Raw genomic sequence first — 19250 nt, forward strand, 5'->3', positions numbered from 1 at the left:
TGGTTGTGCAAATGAAAATCGCCATTAGTCCATTCCAAATCTTTCTTTCCCCGGTTGGACAGAATAACTTTCAAACAGCCTAAAAGCCTCCCAAGTTTGGCACCTGCCAAGGTTGATGAAATTGATGATAGCCCCAAAAAATCACGTTTTTATTATGTACTAAAATCTGGTACTACAACTGCTACTCAGTCAATCATTCATCAATGTGGTAGAGAATGTACTTAGGCATACTAGACCAGCTTCAGAGGACACCAGCCTCAGCAAGTCTGAAGAGCAAAAGTCGGTTTCAGTGTGCGAGTAGATTAACACCTGTCTTCCTACTGTTTCATAGTTTAGGAAGAAGGCTGCCTGAATTTCCACTCGACATATGATGCTACAAACTTGCAAAATAATCAAACATATATTCGAAAACCAACCAAAAACACATTACACACATCCAACTGTAATCGAAACGCATGCAAAAAAAAAACGGATTCCCTACGCAGTGCGCCCTCCCTGCCTCTTTTGATAGATTTGATTCGCAAAATAGATTTAAAAAAAAAAGGAAACCGTACAAGTGAAAAAAAAAAATTGATAATCTCTTAAGAAAGAAGAAAAGTAAACGGCGAAACGGGAGGGCTCAGAGAGTTGCTTTCTGTGCTCAAAGAAGAACCCTAGGAGGATCTTCTCATACAAGAGGTGTCAGAAATAAAGTTATAAGCAACGTTCATCTTCGCCCTCTGTTTTACCAGCACAAAAAATTCGTAAAAAAAAAAAAAAAAATACTGCAACGCTCTTAAGTGATATTTACAACTATCTCCACGCATAAGCATATCAATTAATTAGAGAATCAAAGATTGGAGCAGAGTAGAAGACAACGATTAGAGAATCAAAAATTGGAGCGGAGAAGAAGACATCAACAGCGACTAGAGTCAAGCGTTAAGCATTTAGGGTTTCTGAGAGGAGCTGTGCAACTTCTCACTCACCCCTACCATCTATAAATAGACAAAGATCGTTCCTGGGCTTATTGGATTTATAGGCCCAATAATGGTTGGCCCATAAACCAACCAAATTTCAATTGTATTTTCTCAAGTAATCAATCAAGTGAATGAAAGCCATCGTACATGTCTACTGAGTTTTTTGAGTAACATACTGCATGTTTATCCCACCCCAAAAGAAAACAAAGTTAAAAAGTATTTCTTTATTATATTCTTGCACTTCGTTAACTGAGTGTCCTTCTTATTTAGTACATATTTTTTCTTTTGAAGAAAAGTTTGTCAAGTGAGGTGGATTGAGCAAAGCACGTTGAGGCAAGTTTCAGGGTAGTACAACGATGACCTCCTTCTCCAGCTGCTTATCGGTTTATTGTCATTAGCATTCTTATACTGTATAAGAATGAATTTGGGTCAAAGAATGGTTTTGAATTTCAATCGCAAGAGTTGGGGTATTTTGGGATTATAAAATTGTTTTGAATGTAGTTATAGAGTTGAGTACTACTTAAGATAGCATGTGTATTCTTGTATTTACTAAAATATCCTTGTATTTTAAAATATGCAATGATGATTTGTTCAAAGGTTTGGGTATTTTGGGACGTGAGATTATTTGATCATCTTTTCTACAACGGGTATAACCCATAATAGCTTCTTTATTGGTGTAATTACTTTAAATGTCCTTGAAGAGACATTCATTTTGGTTTGTATCAATTATTACTGTTGCTTTACTATTATAACTTGAAGAATTTCAAACGTCATTTTCATCTCAATTAAAACAAGGACAACGTGATTTATTAAGGAATTTATGACTGAACATCAATTACAACTTCAATTCTTCAAATGTCTGCTCATTCACATTCTTCCATTATATTCCTTTCATCTCCCGCTAAATAGTTATTTATATTGTAATTGTACTTTGGATTTCAATATGGTTCTCTGGTGAAGCTATTCTTGGTGGTTCAACTTGAGGTGAGCTTTCATTCATTTTTTTTTAAATGGTATGATTTGCTTTGTAAAATCGTAATCTCTATTATCAACTAACTGCTTTCATTCCTAAATTGGATACTCTGTTAGCCCAAATTAATGTTGATATTACTGTTTTCTCACAAAATTGGTTGTTCTGTACAATTTAAATGGTGTGATTTTGTTGGAATAGGTTTGGAGATACCAAACTTTCTCTTCTGCTCTACTTACATGGCGGAGGCTTTTTGATCGAATCTGCCTTCTTTCCTACATATCATGCGCACCTTAATGCAGTAGATGCAGAAGTTGGTGTTATAGCAATTTCAATTAACTATCGGTTCGCCCCCTAAACACCCTATGCCTCCTACTTATGAAGATTCTTATATTGCAGTCAAATGGGTTGTCTCTCATTCGAATGGCGAGGATCCTGAGGTATTGTTTAGGGATTATACTGACTTTGATAGGATATTTTTTGTTGGGAACAACGCCGGTGGCAACTTAGCACACAGCATGGCGTCAAGGGTTTAGCTGGAGATACTGGACAGCTTCGATCTTGATGCGATTTTTCTCAATTGTCCTTATTTTTTGGAGAGAGAGTTAATTGGCATTGAGCTAAAGAAATTACAGGTGAAGGCCTATGTTGAGGGCATCTGGCATTATATTCACCTAAAATCTACGGGGGGTGATGATTCATTATTGAATCCCTCTGATGGAACCAAATCTTTGCTGCAAAAGGGTGCTGATTTATCATTTATGTTGCTGAAAAAGATATTTCTGAAAGATAGGGGGTGGCTTTATAAAGAGACTTTAGAGAATAGTTGATGCGAGATGCGGAAGCTATTTCGGATTTAGAGAAACACGATGAAGATTTAATGGAGTTGAACTCGAACTTGGACCACTCAAGAACAGATTTAACGGTAGAGGACGTCATAATCAAGTGTGTGTGCTTGATTGATAAGTCAAGAACAACCTATGATCAACTCTAGGATGTTCAACTTAGCTTTCACAAGCTAAGTGAATTTGCCACAAGGAATGGACGAAATTCTGAAAATTTTATTCAATACTCTCAAAAAACTGCATGTAACATCCGACTTGAGGCTATTTATAGCCGTGACAAAGACCTACTAAGCGAGAGTACTTAAGCGGTTCAGCCCGCCTTTTGGAGTTTGAACACTTGTATCTTCAATTGTAAGCAGCATTTTGGTAGTCGTGCAAGGATATTCCAACTCAATTCTTTCAATGGCCGGTTTCTCTTAGGCTTGGACGGCACGGACCAAGGCTTGGAGGGACTCCTTGAATCTCTTAACTCGTACTCGTGTCACTGGGCCTTGGGGCACCTTCACAGGGTCTACTTGAACGCTTTGGGTCTCGTGCTCAACCGCATCAATAGTGAGTAGGGTGGAGATGTAAAGGTTGCAGAGGAAGATCATGTCTTCAGTTTGTTTTTTCCCAAGAGAGAGAATGTTTTGTCATTACTAAAAAAGTTGGCTACTTTCATCAACAAGAATGTTGTGTAGATATATCTATAAGTGGATAATCACTTTATTTATTGTCATCCTCCGAATCATTTATGTACCTATTGGAAATTCATTTAGTCTTGTTAATAAAAAACTCATATACAAGTGTTTGTTTCAAAATATATGAACCGAGCAAGATAGCATGCATAATTTCCTTCTCCATCTCTCAATATACATTAGATATTTTGTTACTCCATATTGTTACTCAATGTGCGTGAGTTTTTTTATATTCGTCTGAATTACCGTAAAATCCTCTTTAATCATAGGCACAAAACACCCGTACAATGCACGGAAACTCCCCTCCTAGTATATATATATAATTAGCGGTTCAACTAATTAATCATCAAAGTTGCCTTTTGACAAACTTACTGGACACGAACAATAATATTCCGCAACTCCAGAACAATAATTGTACATTTCATAGTATTAATTAGAGCAGTTACCACCGGTCCACTAGATTAATAGCGATTGATAGGTATTAGGTTCTTCCATTCCTTCCTACCAAAATGATCTACTCCTATCTCGCCCGAATGCCTTGTGATCAACGGAAAACATGGTTGACAATCACGATGTGCCATATGTCGGTGTCATTACGAACGTTCTAGATCCTGTTAATGCCTAATTGCCTATTCACCATGTCCACCCTACTTGTGTGATTTGGTGGGTATACATTTTATGTTTCGGTGATTTGAAAACCTATAATTTAACCTCTTGTGATTATAATCGAAGTGAGACACAGTTAGATTTTTCATCATATCTAATGGTCAAATTTAAATAGCCAAACTTTTTAAATAAAATCATTAGAATATTACAAAATCACGCCTTGATCAAAGGTTAACATAATATTCTAAAAAAAAATTTGAGGGCAAACTATATTTTTAGAAAATTATGAGTTAAAAAATGAAATTTTAGGGGAAAAAAACTTATGCTTGCCTCATCTTCAATGTTTAAGAGGTAAAATAAATATAAAATGTTTATTATAGCATTGAAGACAAAGCATATATATATATATATATATATTTATATTTCTAAAATTCATTTTCAACTCAAAATTATGTAAAAGTATAGTTTGCTCTCAAAATTTATTTAGAATATTATGTTAACCTTAAATCGAAGGTCATTTTTTGTAATTAACTATCATTTTATTGGAAAGTTTGACTATTCTAGTTTGATTGTTAAATTTAACAGAAAATATGAAGGTTTCACTTTGATTATAACTGCACGGGGTTAAATTGTAGATTTCTAAATCATAGCAAAATAGGAAAATAAAAGTATATATGTACGCCAAACATATCATAGAATATAATGCAATCTTATCAAACAAATATTTTCATTTCTAATGAATTTGATAAAAAAGAATGAAATAATTGTTATTAATAGAGTTTATATCTTGTTTTTAGTTCATTGATCCTAGTTTAGTAAAGTACTGTTATGTTTTATTCTTTAAAATGATAGTCTTTACAACTTTGAGGTGAGCTTGGCCTGATGGCCCAGGATTCAAATCCCACCCTCCTTGCAAGCGAAAAAAAAAGAGATTGTCTTTACAACATTATAAAATCATTAACTATAATAATATGCAATTTAACAGGGTATTTGGTAAGTACAATAGAAGATTAAAAAAAAAAAAGGGTACTTTAAAACGATCAAAAAAAAAAAAATTCAGTACTAAGCCCACCTAACCGGAAACCCAGCAAAAAGCCTTTTTAACAACCTTCTTTACACAACAAGCCCACTGCCCTAATCCCAATTCGCACCGCACTCGAACCCTGCGGCCACCTTCCGTCTCCTCATTCCAACACAATCCTCCCCTCCGCTGTTCGTTTAAAGGCTTTTTGAAATAGGTATGTGAAAATTAGCTTCTTATTCTTGTTTTTGGTTTGTTTATTTCAAATTGATGTTGTCCAATGCATTTTAGTCATCAATTCTTTTCGTGATGTTCTCGGGGGATCGTCATTTTGTTGTCATTAATGTTATTAAAGCATAAAGGTTTTTAAGATCGGGTTTTTTTTTTTGAGTCACTGCTGATTATGGAGTCTCCGATTTGTACGGTGTCGTTCCCCCGAACGGCCAGCCAAGTTCCTGTGACAAACTCCGGCTCGGACGAGTCTTTGAACCATAGATAGGATTAGATTATTTTTGTGTACTCCAAAGTATTCCTTCTGATTTTATTACAGTTCTAATGATTATATCTGTTACATTTATTCTATGTGTTTACAATGATTTTCAGCCAGTATTAGACTCAAATGAATAGTTGAGAGACTATCTTTGCTTCTAATGTTGGTTCGTTGGTCTTGCATTTCCTGAGTGGTTTAATACTTTAGATATCTTAAAATTAACCATTTACTGGTGGGAGCTGCCTTTTAAGGTGGTCGACTTGAAAACCTATAAAAATTGCAATGCCATGACTTGAACAATTAGTGTGAGCTTATGAGTTGCTTCTATTCTCTTGTTTGACATTACAAGGAGAAGCTCCTTGTGAATTTATAGTGTCTTTTATATCACAAAGTGCTAACAGGTGTTTCATTAAGAACAGCAGTGTAATAAAGCGAAGTCGAGTCAAGTTTGTGGCTTATGAGCTCAAGCTGAACTTTGAAGTACTCAAACAAATGAAGTTGAGCTCGAGCTGTTTTACTTGAACATTTGCTGCTGAATGAGCTGGGAATTTGCTACTATATTGAATGTGAAGATTATGCTGTCCTTAATGTTCTTCTACTTTAGTTAATTAATGAGTATACACCGTTTATATGTCTTTGTGTGTGTGTGTATTCTTTCAACAATTCAAAATGCTAATTTCTTACTGTATTCAAGTTAGGCATGGACTCTGTTGATAGATTCAAGACGATTGTTAAGATAAGAAGCAAAAGTCTACATTCATGTCCAGTTAGTGTCAAGTACGTATAGTCAGGTTTTTGTATTTTTTGTGGAACTTGACAAGGAGTGAATGATGCTTGACATAATTAGAGTCTTGTAATAAATACAATTCTATAGCTAGATTAGAACTGACTGCAAAGCATTCAATAGAATAATTTTCTGCTGGAGACTTTGCTTGTGCACTTTTTTGCTTTCTGCATGTTTCCTGGTGTTTAGCTGATATTTTTTGAAATGATTGAAAAGGAACACCCTCCCCCGACCCTCCCAAAAAAAAAAGGAAGTAGTCAGGTTCTGGATTGTAAGGTTCAATGCTTGTTAATATAATCAATGTGGAGATGATTTCAGCTGCACAGGAACTCAAAAGAAATGTTGATTCGATCATACCCTGTGGTATTCAGAAATGAATTCTCCTTCACTTGGGAACTAGTGCTTGACTAGGCAAATTATCCTCGTTTCTTTCCTTTTTCTTTTGAAGCTACATAGCTACCTGCCTAATACAGATTTTTAATATTAGAATTTACAGGAAATGTACTTCTGTTCTTTTCCTTTTGACTTTCTGTGAATAGAAATTTATACCAAGCTTAAAGCATAAGTTATTCTTTTTTGCTTTTTGCTGAATAAGATTTTTCCAGATAATGTCAGAAGGAGATTCATATATATTGTTTCAACCTGCTTCTTAATCAGTAAGAACTAGTGTCAATTTTTTATGGTTTTATTGGAGACATTACTTCTGTTGCCAAATGACAAAATTGCTCTGATAATAGAAGACTAAGCTGGTTGAAGGGGTTTGGCTTAGTTAACATGCCAAAGGTTAAGTGAAGCCCATGATAACATCCATCATTTGATGACAATAGTTTTGGCTGTTCAGATTGCTGCTTGTCAATGAGCACGTATGACATTGATAACTTTATTGGGTTCTTATGCAATATTGTTTCTTATTACTATTTTCATATTTCAATTTGCTGGAAGAAAAATTACATAGGTAACCACTTTTGTGGAAGAGTATTAACTTTTAATGCTTCAAGGGAACCCACCATAGTGGAACAACTCTTAAAAAAAAAAAGATATTGAGTGTTGTGGATGTAAATTATCAAACCTTTTTCTAGCTAGCTTCATGGAATGTGAAGTTATTGGCTGTTGATGTTGTTATTCTAGTTTAGCTGCAGGGGCTGATGTTACTGCAAGATAATAATATTAAATTAGATCAATAGATAATAGATGATGCCATGTGCATTTGGTGTGTGGATGATGGTTTTTGTTTTTTCCTGTTGTCCAGATTTCACTATTATATGCCTTAAGCATAGTCTGACTTGTTTTTAACACTGTTTTAATAGGAGAAGATTACTGATGGCAGCTTCAGCTGAAGAATATGCGGCGTTTGAAGAAAGGGTGAGAAGAACAGTCTATATGGATAACCTGTCACCTCAGGTGACAGAGAATGTTCTGAAAGCCGCTTTGGATCAATTTGTCAATGTCGTAAATGTCCAATTCATTCCCAACTATATCAACCCACAGAGCCTCCCACGAGCTGCTTTGGTGGAGATGGAAACTCTGAATCAGGCCTCTGCGATCATTGCTGAGATTGCTGATTCCCCTTTTATGGTTCTTGGGATGCCAAGACCTGTCAGAGCATGCGCTGCAGAAGTAGAAATGTTTGACAGTCGTCCAAAGAAACCTGGCAGGAAGATCACTTACAAGTGGCTGGACCACGAAGATCCTGATTTTGAGGTTGCCAGGAAGATTAAGGTTTTGACCAGAAAGCATGCTGCTGAAACCGAATTCCTGCTCAATGTAAGATTCTTATGTTATTGCCTTTTTGATAAATGTTCTTATCCTTGTACTACATTGAGCTGACACGTATTACAGTCTTCAATTTTAAGCCCACTTTGTTCCATTAGTCCAATTGAATAATACTTTTTTTTTTCTTTTGTGGCATTTCCTTGAAGCAGCATCAACTCAAGGAGGAGGAAAACCTTGCAAACCAGCAGCTGGAGACCTTGAAAGCGCACTATAAGAAATATGAGTTGATAGATGGTGTCCTATCTGACAATACTGCCAAGAAATTAGCAGATCGATACAGGATACCTCTTTCAGATGCTTGAAAGAGTTCCTCTTCAATTTGATTTAGCATGTGAACATTTGTGGTAGCTGTATATGCTGTTTGCGCTTCGTTTTGTATATAAGTTTTGTCACTGGAGGTGATTTGGCATTCACTGCAATCTTAAAAGAGCTTAGATTAGTTGCAGGCTTGTGCTTATTGTTGAAGGATCTGCTTTTCCTTGCTATAGTTGGTAAATTCTTTCTTGTTACGATATTTGGTAGATTGGAGCAGAAGAAGATTGTGGTTCGTAACTGCTGTTATAAACCTATTTTTCAAAATGGTCGAATCTCAAACGGTATTATCAACCCAGGACGCAACTAAACTACCCCTAGCAAATTAAACCCCGTGACATTCCCTTCTCCTTGATGGAAGTTTACAAGCCGAAGGTATCGAGGAGGATTGAAAGATCAAAAACAGCGGAGTAAAAGACAGTGCATGGACAACTCCTCGGGACCCGTTATGATCAATTTTTGATAACATTCATGTTTTCTTTCATTTCGCTTCTGTTAGCGTGGGTGCTTTTGGGGTGAATGCGGAGGACGTTTGAAATTGCCCATAAATTTCTGGGACAAACATGTACTATTTCTGAATCGATTGCTTTAACATTATGATAATAGATTAAAAAGGTAAACAACGATGCTAACAGTTCAATGTTCCCTAGGACCATGCCATAGGCAATTTGAAAACTTAGCTACAGCATCAATTGATGCCTGCCTGCACCGTAAGATTGAGCAGTGATTGTCCTTGGCAACACTCACGAACGGCAGCAAAGCTGTTACAAAACAGGTGCAGCGTCTCCAACTCCAACACACTTTACTAATGGGATAAACAAGGTTGAATTGAAACATGTTTTGAAGCTAACAACAGTGTCCTAAACTAGAGGAAATCAACTCCTAGTGTTTAATATAGGTTTAAGAGACTAACAACTAATGGCCATATCAATCGTCACTGAAACTATACGTCTATGACCTCACGCTGGTCGAACTTTTACGATCACTTAATGGGACAATTGTGAAATTTTCTTCCTTTAGAATCAAACAAAATGATTTTAGTTCCTAACAAGTAAAAGAATCACGTGATGAGTTCATGGCTTAATCCAGTAAAAATTTGCTTTTTTGAAAAGTAATTCGAGACCAAAAGTGAGCGAGCATCTTTTATTCGTTAGGAACTAAAGACTAAAATCTCTCATTTTGATTCTGAAACACGAAAATTTTACTTCGCTAGTACGTGAGGAAGCAATTTTTCCTCGCTTAATCACAATTTAAACTTCATATAAATTTGATAACTACATATGACAACCTATTTTCGTTCAGAAAAGTGCAATGATTTTCTTGTTTTTCTGTTTTACGGCAATAAATGAAAATTTTCTTCACTTGCCATTAGTCTCCCTAAAGGAGGACTATGATCACTTCACTCAAGAATTTAAAAAAGGAAAGGAAGCAAGCACAGTGCGATCTCAGAGCATTCGTGAATTAAAGCTTAGTTTACATCATGATGGAATAGTCTATAGTAAGAGTGAAAGGCTTATTTAAAGAAGGATAGTTAACCACTGATTCGACAATGAATTAATTAGGAGATTCATCATTCATGTGAGGGGACTCATGCAGTTGCAGTTTTGTAGCTAAGTAGCAGTAGTAGTACTGGTTTTTTTTTTTTTTTTTTTTTTTTTTAAAGAAAAGAAAAAAAGAGGCAAGGAAGTGGGGGATGGAAGGCTTGGGCTATGAGAGACACACTCCTTTATTCGCTGACATCGGGAAACATGAATAAATTACCATACCCTTCCCGTCTTCCTCTTTTTCAGTTTCTCTTCCTCCTTGGCTGCGTTACAGTTCTACGCTTGTTGTGTCAATTATACTATTAGTATATGCCCAGTACAACTCACTCTCTCCATACGGATGGACTATAAAACAAGAAAAGGTTTAAATTGATCTTACAAAAATGCATGGCTGTAGTCAAGATTCACACTAATTTAAATATATGTGCAAAGAGGACGCATCAGAGAGAAAATAAGAGCAATTTGTACACACACACACACACACAAAAGAGGAAAAACTGGGACATATAAACAGGATACTGAATCTATAACCTTTACACGCGTACTTCTCAGATCAGATCAAACCTCAACTCGCAAAAGCTCGGCTGTGGTCTCTGTACCATGTCGGGAGCATAGATTTTTCCGGTCTAGTATGTAATGCCGTAGACTTGAAGAAGAAGAAGAAGAAGCTGAGTGCCGCCAATGGAGTCGGTCCATTTTCGCAGATGCATCTGATGGAGACCTGCTGTTAGAGGTACGTTTGGTATCATCTTCTACATTCTGCGGTTTTGTTCATCTGGTCAGGTCAATTAGTTTTGCTATATGTTCTAGGATTCAATTTTCTGCGATTTAGTCCGATCATCACATTAAAACTACTGAAACTTGCATTTATTAGGAAAGCGCTTAATCACTGCATATTGTTTTCTTACGCGCATCGACCAGCCGTAGATTGTGTGGACAGAGTCACCGATACGGCTTAACGTCGCCTATTAGTCGTACATTTTAACAAAATTTGAAGAGCCGAGTGCAGGATATGGACCTTCAATGTTGTTTGTTTTTGTTTTCGAGTCTCTGTACTTAGAAACTCGCTTTAAAGTTCAAACTCGAAATGCACTAAGTATATTCAGCAAGCTAAGCTACTCTACATTTTCCGGGAGTTACAGAAGAAAATATCCAGCAGATCATTCTAATTTTCCAAAGTTATCTTTGAAAGAAATAACTCTCTGCAAACAGAAATGTTTACCAGAATTCTTCTAATTAGAAATGATAACAGGCGCCCACCGAACGTCCTGTGATGCTCAGAGACCGTAATTATGTTTTGGGATAATTTCAGAAACCTCCCCTAAGGTTTCTCATGATATCACTTAGGTTCCCTAAAATTTTTAAAACCTCGCTCACCTCACTTGTCAGCTTGACGTGCCTAAATATTTCTATCAAAAATTACAAATTAATAACATTACCCTTACTCTTAATAGCTATTTAACCAAAAAGCCAAAATAAAATAAAATTTTTAAACCATAAAATGTAGATTAGAGAAAAAAAATAAATTGCTATCTGATAACGGTCCATATTTCTCTATATCAAGGTCATTGTGGGACAACAAAAGACGTGAATAAATTAAATCTAGTCAAAATCAATCATTTAAGATAATTTTGATGAGTAATTAACACTTTGAAAAATTTTATGGACAGTTATGACGAATTCAAGAAATTTTGTTGGAGAATACGTTTTATAGTTTAAGTTGTACTGAAAATAAATAATCTCTTTATATGTGTGGTTTGTAATATAAATCCTACCTATAGAAAATTTTTTATAAATAAGTCAGAATTAAAAAAATAATCCAGACCAAATATATATTTGGGAATATCCTTTTTGCTTTATTTTTTGTTAAACATCGTGCTTTATGTTAGATAATAGTTTATAAGGGTAGTATTGAAACAAAAGTTTTATCTTTCTTGCATTTCCTCCAAGGGGGTTAAAATATTACAAGAAATGTCAATCTAAGGGAGGTAGATAAGGTTTTAAAAACCTAAGGGGTGTTGAGTGATATTATGCAAAATGTTAGGGGAGGTTTCTGAAATTATCGCTTATATTTTACGACAATATCTATTCTGCCGCGAAATTTACATACATAAGCCAGAGTTTAGAAATTACAGCCTTTACGGCCTCTGAGATTGCTGAAGCCAATTCAAAGTTTAACCCAAGAAAGAAAGATGGAGAGATTTTGTCTGTTTCTCTTCCTTTCTTTCTTTCTTTCAAATCTTGTCACATGATGAATTATGAATTCATGTACCTTTGCCGTACGCTGAAGATTGGACTTAAGGTTCCCTACTACAATAGTAGAGTATTTCTCCATCTTGGCAGCATAACTGATTTAGAATTCAGTTAAACCATGGACAGACATACCCAAAAGGCCAAAAATTACTGCCTTATACTAATAATAAATCTTGAAAACTCTTTGCACCCACAGATATCTCACTTAATTGCTAATTTTGTGAAAGTGGTGGCAAAATTACCATATTCGCTGCTAATTTGCCAGATCAGACAGCCTTAAATCTGCATTTTGCACAACTCAATAATGATCAATCGTGCTGTTTCAAGAGATAGAATTTTTATAGTGATACGATGTCGTTATGAACTCTTTTTATATGCTAATTTTGTCTCGATTTGAAGTACTGGTTCCGAAATCAAGCATTTAAATATTGATGATTCAGATCGTGCCGCCCACTTATCTTGCTGTCTTTGGTCGGTAGGCCACTCTAATTTTAATTGTCCTACTTGGCAATAAATCAGCTTCGCGATTTCTTTCTCTTTAAGTGCTAAACACGTTTTTACACCAACATAACTGATGATTAAGATGAAACTTACGATCTTGAATAGACGTGATGGATATCTAAGGTCAATTTGCACAGGAATATCGAATCCACTTAGTTTTAGATTCGGGTATAGACCATCTAGACCGAAGATAGCTAATGAAAATAGCATTGACAGTGTGTTTGGATTGAAGATTATTTTCTTTTATTTACACCTTATTTACACACTGATTTGCTTGCATCATCAACACATTTTCCAATCATCTTTTTATCTCACATACATCATATCAAAAAAAGTGCTACAGTACTTTTTCACAAAATTATCTCAAAGTAGCAAGGTCAATTCGAACAGATATTCTGATAATCTTGGTTATTCGTAACCTTCCTACAGTTTCACGGGGCTTTTGGCCTCTAAAAGTAGCAAGGTCAATTCGAACAGATATTTTTCGACTCATCTAATGTTTACTTGTTTAAGGCAAGGGAGGCTGGATTGGGTGATAAAATAAAAGAGATTATAAATAAGAGGTTTTAAGTTTAATAGTTACCACGAACAAAAAAGAAAAATACTTGTTTAGGATGGGGGAGGTTGGATTGGATAATAAAATAAAAGAGATTGCAAATAAGAGATTTTGAGTTTAATATCTACCACTCATAAAAATGAAAAATATTCATTTAGAATTTGAGAGCTTGGATTGGATAATAAAATAAAAAATTTCGAGTTTAATATCTACCACTAATGAAAAAGAAACATACTAGTTTAGGAGCAAGAAGGTCTGAATGCAACACCAAATTATTATTACTATTTTTTGGGGTGGCGGGGTGGAAGGCGGCCCCCACTGCTGAATACCTCATGGAATTTTCCATAATTTTTTTCATGGGGGTTTCGGACCCTAAAGAGTTGGTAAGGTCAATTTGAATAGGAATTTTTGTTTAACCTGCGTGGTGAGTTCTAGCCCCCACCCCACTTCCTCGTGCGGGTTGCTGAATACAACAAGAAGGATTTGTCTCTTACATTCAGTAACGGACCGTCAATACAGTAAAATGTATTAGATCTAGGTACACGTAACACTTCAGTGTGGAATCTCAATACAAGCCATTGGAAATCGTTTTCTAGTCCACTGCCCGTGAGAGGATTCCCCAAACAATGTGGAACCAGATTAGGATCTCGTGGGAATCAAGTGCTAGAAAATTAAGTCCTTTTTAACATTTGAAGGCTTTAATATATTAATTCTTCATAAAAACCAAGGCTAAGCTTCATTAAGACACGGCGATTGTAGGATCCTTTCTGAAATATTACAAAAAATGTAATGATGCATTTGACAAAATTGAAGTTTGAAAACTGAAATATGAAATATAAAATATTAAATCTAAATTTATTAAGTTATTGAATTATTAAATATTAAATTTAATATATCTGAGTGTATATCATATTAACTGATAAGTTAATAGTTTATCACTTATTTTTAAAAGTAAGTTTTGTCTAGAAAATTTTGTGTCATTTAATTAATTTAAATGTTCGATTTTTACTTATCAAAAGCATATAAACATGTTAAGATCTAAATCCATTAAATTCAAGTATTGAATTAAATTATCAAACATAGTTTAATTCACCATCATAGCTAAACCGTGGTAAATACTACTATAGAATTGAGCGAGCCTTGTTCCGTGCACAAAATGAAGGGAACCATTTAACCCATCTATGAGCAGCCAAGTTTCTTACTGCACGATCACGGACGTATGACGTGTTTCTCGGCTTCAAAATCACTTCTTGCACTTTTTTCCAGGGTACTTTCTTTGTGGTCGCGGTTAGAATAGTAGTATTAATTTGTCCCGGTTTCTTTTTCCTCTTGGTCTTTCAAGGTTATTAATGGCTCAACTTCAGATCGATTTCTCACAACGTTGACTCCAAACTTGATTTATTTGAGCATGACTATACATCTTTGTTCTCATACAGTCGGATATACTTATCCACATTGCCTTCATTAGTGATGAAGTTCAACTCATACTCTTATTCTGTCCTTTAAAGTCTAATAAAGCATAGAAAAAGAAGAAATCAAACTTCCTTTTTAGTAAATATACATATCTGATTAGATTAAATGATTGTCCTGATACTTCTTTTAAATTTTTTTCACTACACATGCGATTCGAATTCTCAACCTACAGTTCAAAAAGAGATTTAATTCCTTTTTGGTGACCACCGATTCAAAACTCAGTGGTTCAAAAACCAGACTTCACGTACCTGCAAAAAAAAAAAGGGCTGGTTTATTCCGTGATAGAGACAGTAGTGATGTGCTTTGCCAAAGCCTAGGTTGGAAAGATGAGAGTTAACCATAGCACAGATTGGCAGAAGGCTTCAAGGCAGGACTAAGTTTACGACATTCCACTTTGGGAAAATGTTTCACTAACTTGGGCACTGCCTGTGGTGTCTTTGTCTCGGTCACATCTCGCATTCCCTTATAAGCCTGGCAAATTTTCATGTTCGATTCCAAAAACATAGTGATAATTACACTGCAGAATATAACGTCCTCATTAGCATTTTAAGCATTTTGGTTCAAGCTAACATCAAAGTTCTGATCTCTCTTATCCTTTTCACCTTTGATGCTTATTAGCAGAATCAAATTATGGTTTCAAAATAATCAAATATCACAATTCTCGTTTTAGAGGTGAAATTAAAACACCTGTTAAAAAATGATAATAAGTTGGCGATATAAGATTACCAAAAAATGATTTATTTGTCCCTAAAAGGTGAGGGATAACAATTTCTCTACTGTCATCTTAGAATGTCAAATTTCTAATGCTTACTTTATATTGCTCCTTTTTTGTTCTTTTTTTAGAAAAATATTTTCAACTATTTCGTATCCAAAAAAATGGAGTACTAAGTAATTTTAAAATTAATCAGCCTTAGGGGGATATTTACGGCACCGTGGCATCAAATCCCTTGCTGCTATATAGGGGTGGCAATCGGGTCCGTTTCGGGTTGGCGGGTCGGGTTGAGACCCGGGTATAACAGAAAATCTGCTGACCCGAACCTGACCCGCCAGCCCGAAACGGGTCAGAATACCTGACACGAACCCGAAAATTTTCGGGTTGGCGGGTCGACCCGAAACTTAATTTTAATTTATTAATTTACCACTGTAATTTCTAATAAAACCAATTTCGTACAGGACTAGTTACATAATCAAGTAATAAAAATTTAAATAAATAATCCCAAACCAAATCTAAAATAAATTAAAACACCGTAAAAGTGTTTTATTCCAAACCAAATATAAAATAAATTAAAACAGTATAAAAGTAAAAAATAATATGATATATTATTTGTCCAAATATAATAATTTCAACTTCACACAAGTTAAATAAATTCATTTAGGATTAAGTGATTAATGCCTTTGGAAAAAAAGAATAACTTAGTTTAGTTAGATAAAATAATTTTTATGTTTATTAAATTATTTTTAATTCGTAAACGGGTTATCGGGTCATATCAGGTCAGCCACGGAGTTGACCCGAATTCGACCCGTTTTCTTTTCGGGTCCATCGGGTTTGACCCGATTCTGACCCGAACTCGCGAAATCTCAACCCAAACCCATTAATTTCGTGTTAGGTTCGTGTCATGTTGGAAATTACCACCCCTACTGCTATATGATATCAAAGCTTTCACATTGCCAAATATATGTTTGGATAGTGTATTATTTGAACTATTATTTGGAATAATTACTGTAGCACTTTTTGTGATGTGATGTATGTGAGATAAAAAGGTAAGTGGGAATATAAAAAAGTAAGTTGAGAAATGTGTTTATGATACAAACAAAATATTATTTGAAATAATTGAGGTATCCAAGTGTTAACTGTTAAGTACAGCACCACGCGCCTGGTCTGAAGATATGATTTAGGACGAATGAAATCTAAGGCCCTCCTCCCCCGGCTGTAGCGTCTGGCTCAGGTGAGCCTAGCATCTGTCCTAGTTTGTCCCACCAAACGAAAGACGTCGACCCCAACGTCCCGTCCACGGACTAGACGTGAGCGTGAGTCTGGCTTTCACTTCATCTCTTTTGGAAAATTGGTTCCACCTTTTCCCACACTAATTCATGGACCTCTGTACTCCTTTGGAAACACAAGACTGTAATAACTAATAAGTGCATGGAAAATAATCCATTTTGGGAGTACGTTTGGTGCATTAAGATTCAAGATCCCCACACTTCACCCCCCCCCCCAGCTTTTCCTATGTCAAACTCCTCCAATGTCAGTAGGTTTCATGTACAAGTATTGGTGTATTATATAATTTTTTCCTCCCTCCTTACAATGAGATAGCTAGCAATACCCAAAGTAACTGCACTGCAACACTAGTGTTATCGTGTAATGGTAGTGCTTTGATATTCTTTTCAAAATTTTTTTTTTCTCTTTGGTTTGTTTCTGCAGAACTATTGCTGCATCATCAGATTAGTCGTAATAATCAATCAAGGAAGAGGTAGCTAGCTGAAGCCTGAAATGAATGACTACCCAACTCCAGTTCCGCGTAGAGATGGGCGGCGTGGGACCCTGCACCTGGATGGCTCAAGAAAAGGTGCCCCGGCAAGACCCCACGGCCGGCACATGACGATGGAGGATGAAAGCGGAGATCTGATCAAGTGTACCGGAAAGTCTTGCCAATCATGCACGGCCGGCTTGATCGCCGACTGTGTGGCCGTTTGTTGCTGCCCTTGCGCTGTAGTAAACATCTTGGTTTTCGCATTCTTGAAAGTCCCGTGGATGGTTGGGAGGAGAATCCTGAAACTTGGGAAAAAGAAGCAGCAGGGTCAGGGTGCCGGGAAGTTAGAAAGGAATGAGAGGCAGAAATGCGGCGGTGAAATGACTAATTACCTCGAGTGCACGATGGAGTCGGATGGAATTTCAAGAAAGTCAAGGGCAGTAGAGCAAGGGGCATCGGAATTTGTATTTTCTGGCTTCGGAGATGAAGTGCTAAAAGACAATTTTAGTGCAAGGTTTGAGGCAGAAGAGGTTTGGTTTGAGTTACACCAGTTTGGTCACTTGGGTTTTGGTAGGGTTTCTTTCACCGGAATTCCTTCCCTCTCTAGGACCAACTAGTAGTCGGTCCTTTTCTTGGTTTTGGGGGATTAGGGGGGGGGTGAGGTGGACGAACTTAATTCTGGTTTTTAATGCCCTCGTCAACTAGCTTCAAATCCCAAATTCTTTCCAAATATTCAAGCCAAAAGGGTTGGTGTAAAGAGTTTAATTTGACCCTTGGCCTTGCGTTCATGTATGCATTGATTGGGTTGAAAGAATGAATTAATGGAGATGCATTCATCCCTTTCATAGGTTCATTTGGAATTTCTCCGGAATTTCTCCGGCCTCCCATCACTCTTTCGAGAGGTTTGATTAGTAATCTCATTTTCCCTGCATTTTACTGTTTCAATGGCTAACTTGTAGTGTCAAGGTACATGATAATCCTACCATATTAGCGATAGGCTCGTCAAAACCTGCTGTATATGCAAAAGCTCTGCAATAGTTTAAGTGCTCCTGCTCTAATGAAAACCTGGTCGTCAGTTTCTTGTCCGCCCCCTTTCCTTTCCTTTCTTTCGTTTTAAAATCTTAGGCTGCCTTGTGGCCACCAAACGACTTGATGATTGTGATTCTCCCTTTTAGTTATTTTAGATTACTTTTCCTACATGCATGCGAAATAAATTTGTCAAATGAATTGCGTAAAATGATTTTAATATGATTCACCAACTTTAGGCTTCTCCTTTTCTTTTACGTTTTCTTTTTATTTTTCATTGCGGCACAACTTTAGGTTTTTTTTTTTAATATATATATAACAGTAGTGAAATATGGATTGGAGGAGGAATTGGAACGTTCTGTCATGTGTTGTTTCGCTTAGAGAGAATAGACGGAGAAAAAGAGCAGTAAGATAGGAATAAGTTTTTTATAACCACCGTCAGGGCATATGATTATTAATCAATTGTTTATTGTGCCCTTTGGATATTTTAGATCACTTTGCATATATACCATGCAAAGTTGGAGGAATTTTATAAATCGTAAAAAAAAAAAGAGATTAAATTTCGTTCAGCCATTAATATCCGGATATATATATATATATATATATATATATATACACATATACATGTGTGTGTGTGTGTGTGTGTTTTGATTCTTGAAAAGGGAAAAACAAGTAGGGTTATCCCACATATACTAGAAGTTTCCACTAATTACTCATGCCTCCATGTGGTACAGAACTACGTATCGCATCACGATATTACAACTAATAAGTAATAATTGGGGCGATCTCTATTTTCTGGAACTTAAGTTACAACATTGGGTATCTTAATTTGCTAATGCATCAAATTAAACATTAAATAATTGAGGTCCCGGTAAACTTGCTAAACTCGCCTTACGATTCATTAAACATGCCCTTTTTTCATCGTTATTATTTTTTATCTTCTCATCCTTTGTCACATCCTTTTCACTCTTAATTATTAATTAAGCACGTGT

General features: G+C 35.9%; 2 protein-coding genes and 2 non-coding genes across 7 annotated transcripts; 2 read left to right on the forward strand and 2 right to left on the reverse strand.

The window, feature by feature from the left end:
* Positions 1 to 214: 214 nt before the first annotated feature.
* On the reverse strand, positions 215 to 350 carry LOC113754610. Its single transcript, XR_003465290.1, has one exon. It is a non-coding gene; the product is annotated as a small nucleolar RNA snoR77 (small nucleolar RNA).
* A 266-nt stretch (positions 351 to 616) lies between these two features.
* Positions 617 to 717, reverse strand: LOC113754601. The gene has a single exon (XR_003465282.1). It is a non-coding gene; the product is annotated as a small nucleolar RNA snoR1 (small nucleolar RNA).
* A 4461-nt stretch (positions 718 to 5178) lies between these two features.
* On the forward strand, positions 5179 to 8631 carry LOC113754485. 4 transcript variants are annotated; one of them, XM_027298926.1, is made up of 4 exons: positions 5179 to 5292; positions 6668 to 6760; positions 7657 to 8113; positions 8269 to 8631. In XM_027298926.1, exons 3-4 carry the CDS (start codon positions 7670 to 7672, stop codon positions 8422 to 8424), a joined length of 600 nt encoding a protein of 199 aa, XP_027154727.1. In that variant the 5' UTR covers positions 5179 to 5292; positions 6668 to 6760; positions 7657 to 7669; the 3' UTR covers positions 8425 to 8631. The 4 variants fall into 4 exon arrangements, with proteins under 4 accessions (XP_027154727.1, XP_027154726.1, XP_027154724.1 ...); XM_027298925.1 differs by lacking the exon at positions 6668 to 6760; XM_027298923.1 differs by lacking the exons at positions 5179 to 5292; positions 6668 to 6760 and adding an exon at positions 5636 to 6109.
* Positions 8632 to 17288: 8657 nt separating this feature from the next.
* Positions 17289 to 17914, forward strand: LOC113751082. The gene has a single exon (XM_027294945.1). It carries the CDS (start codon positions 17358 to 17360, stop codon positions 17847 to 17849), a length of 492 nt encoding a protein of 163 aa, XP_027150746.1. The 5' UTR covers positions 17289 to 17357; the 3' UTR covers positions 17850 to 17914.
* Positions 17915 to 19250: the final 1336 nt, after the last annotated feature.

Source organism: Coffea eugenioides, chromosome 11 (assembly GCF_003713205.1).
Source record: "Coffea eugenioides isolate CCC68of chromosome 11, Ceug_1.0, whole genome shotgun sequence".
Taxonomy (NCBI): domain Eukaryota; kingdom Viridiplantae; phylum Streptophyta; class Magnoliopsida; order Gentianales; family Rubiaceae; genus Coffea; species Coffea eugenioides.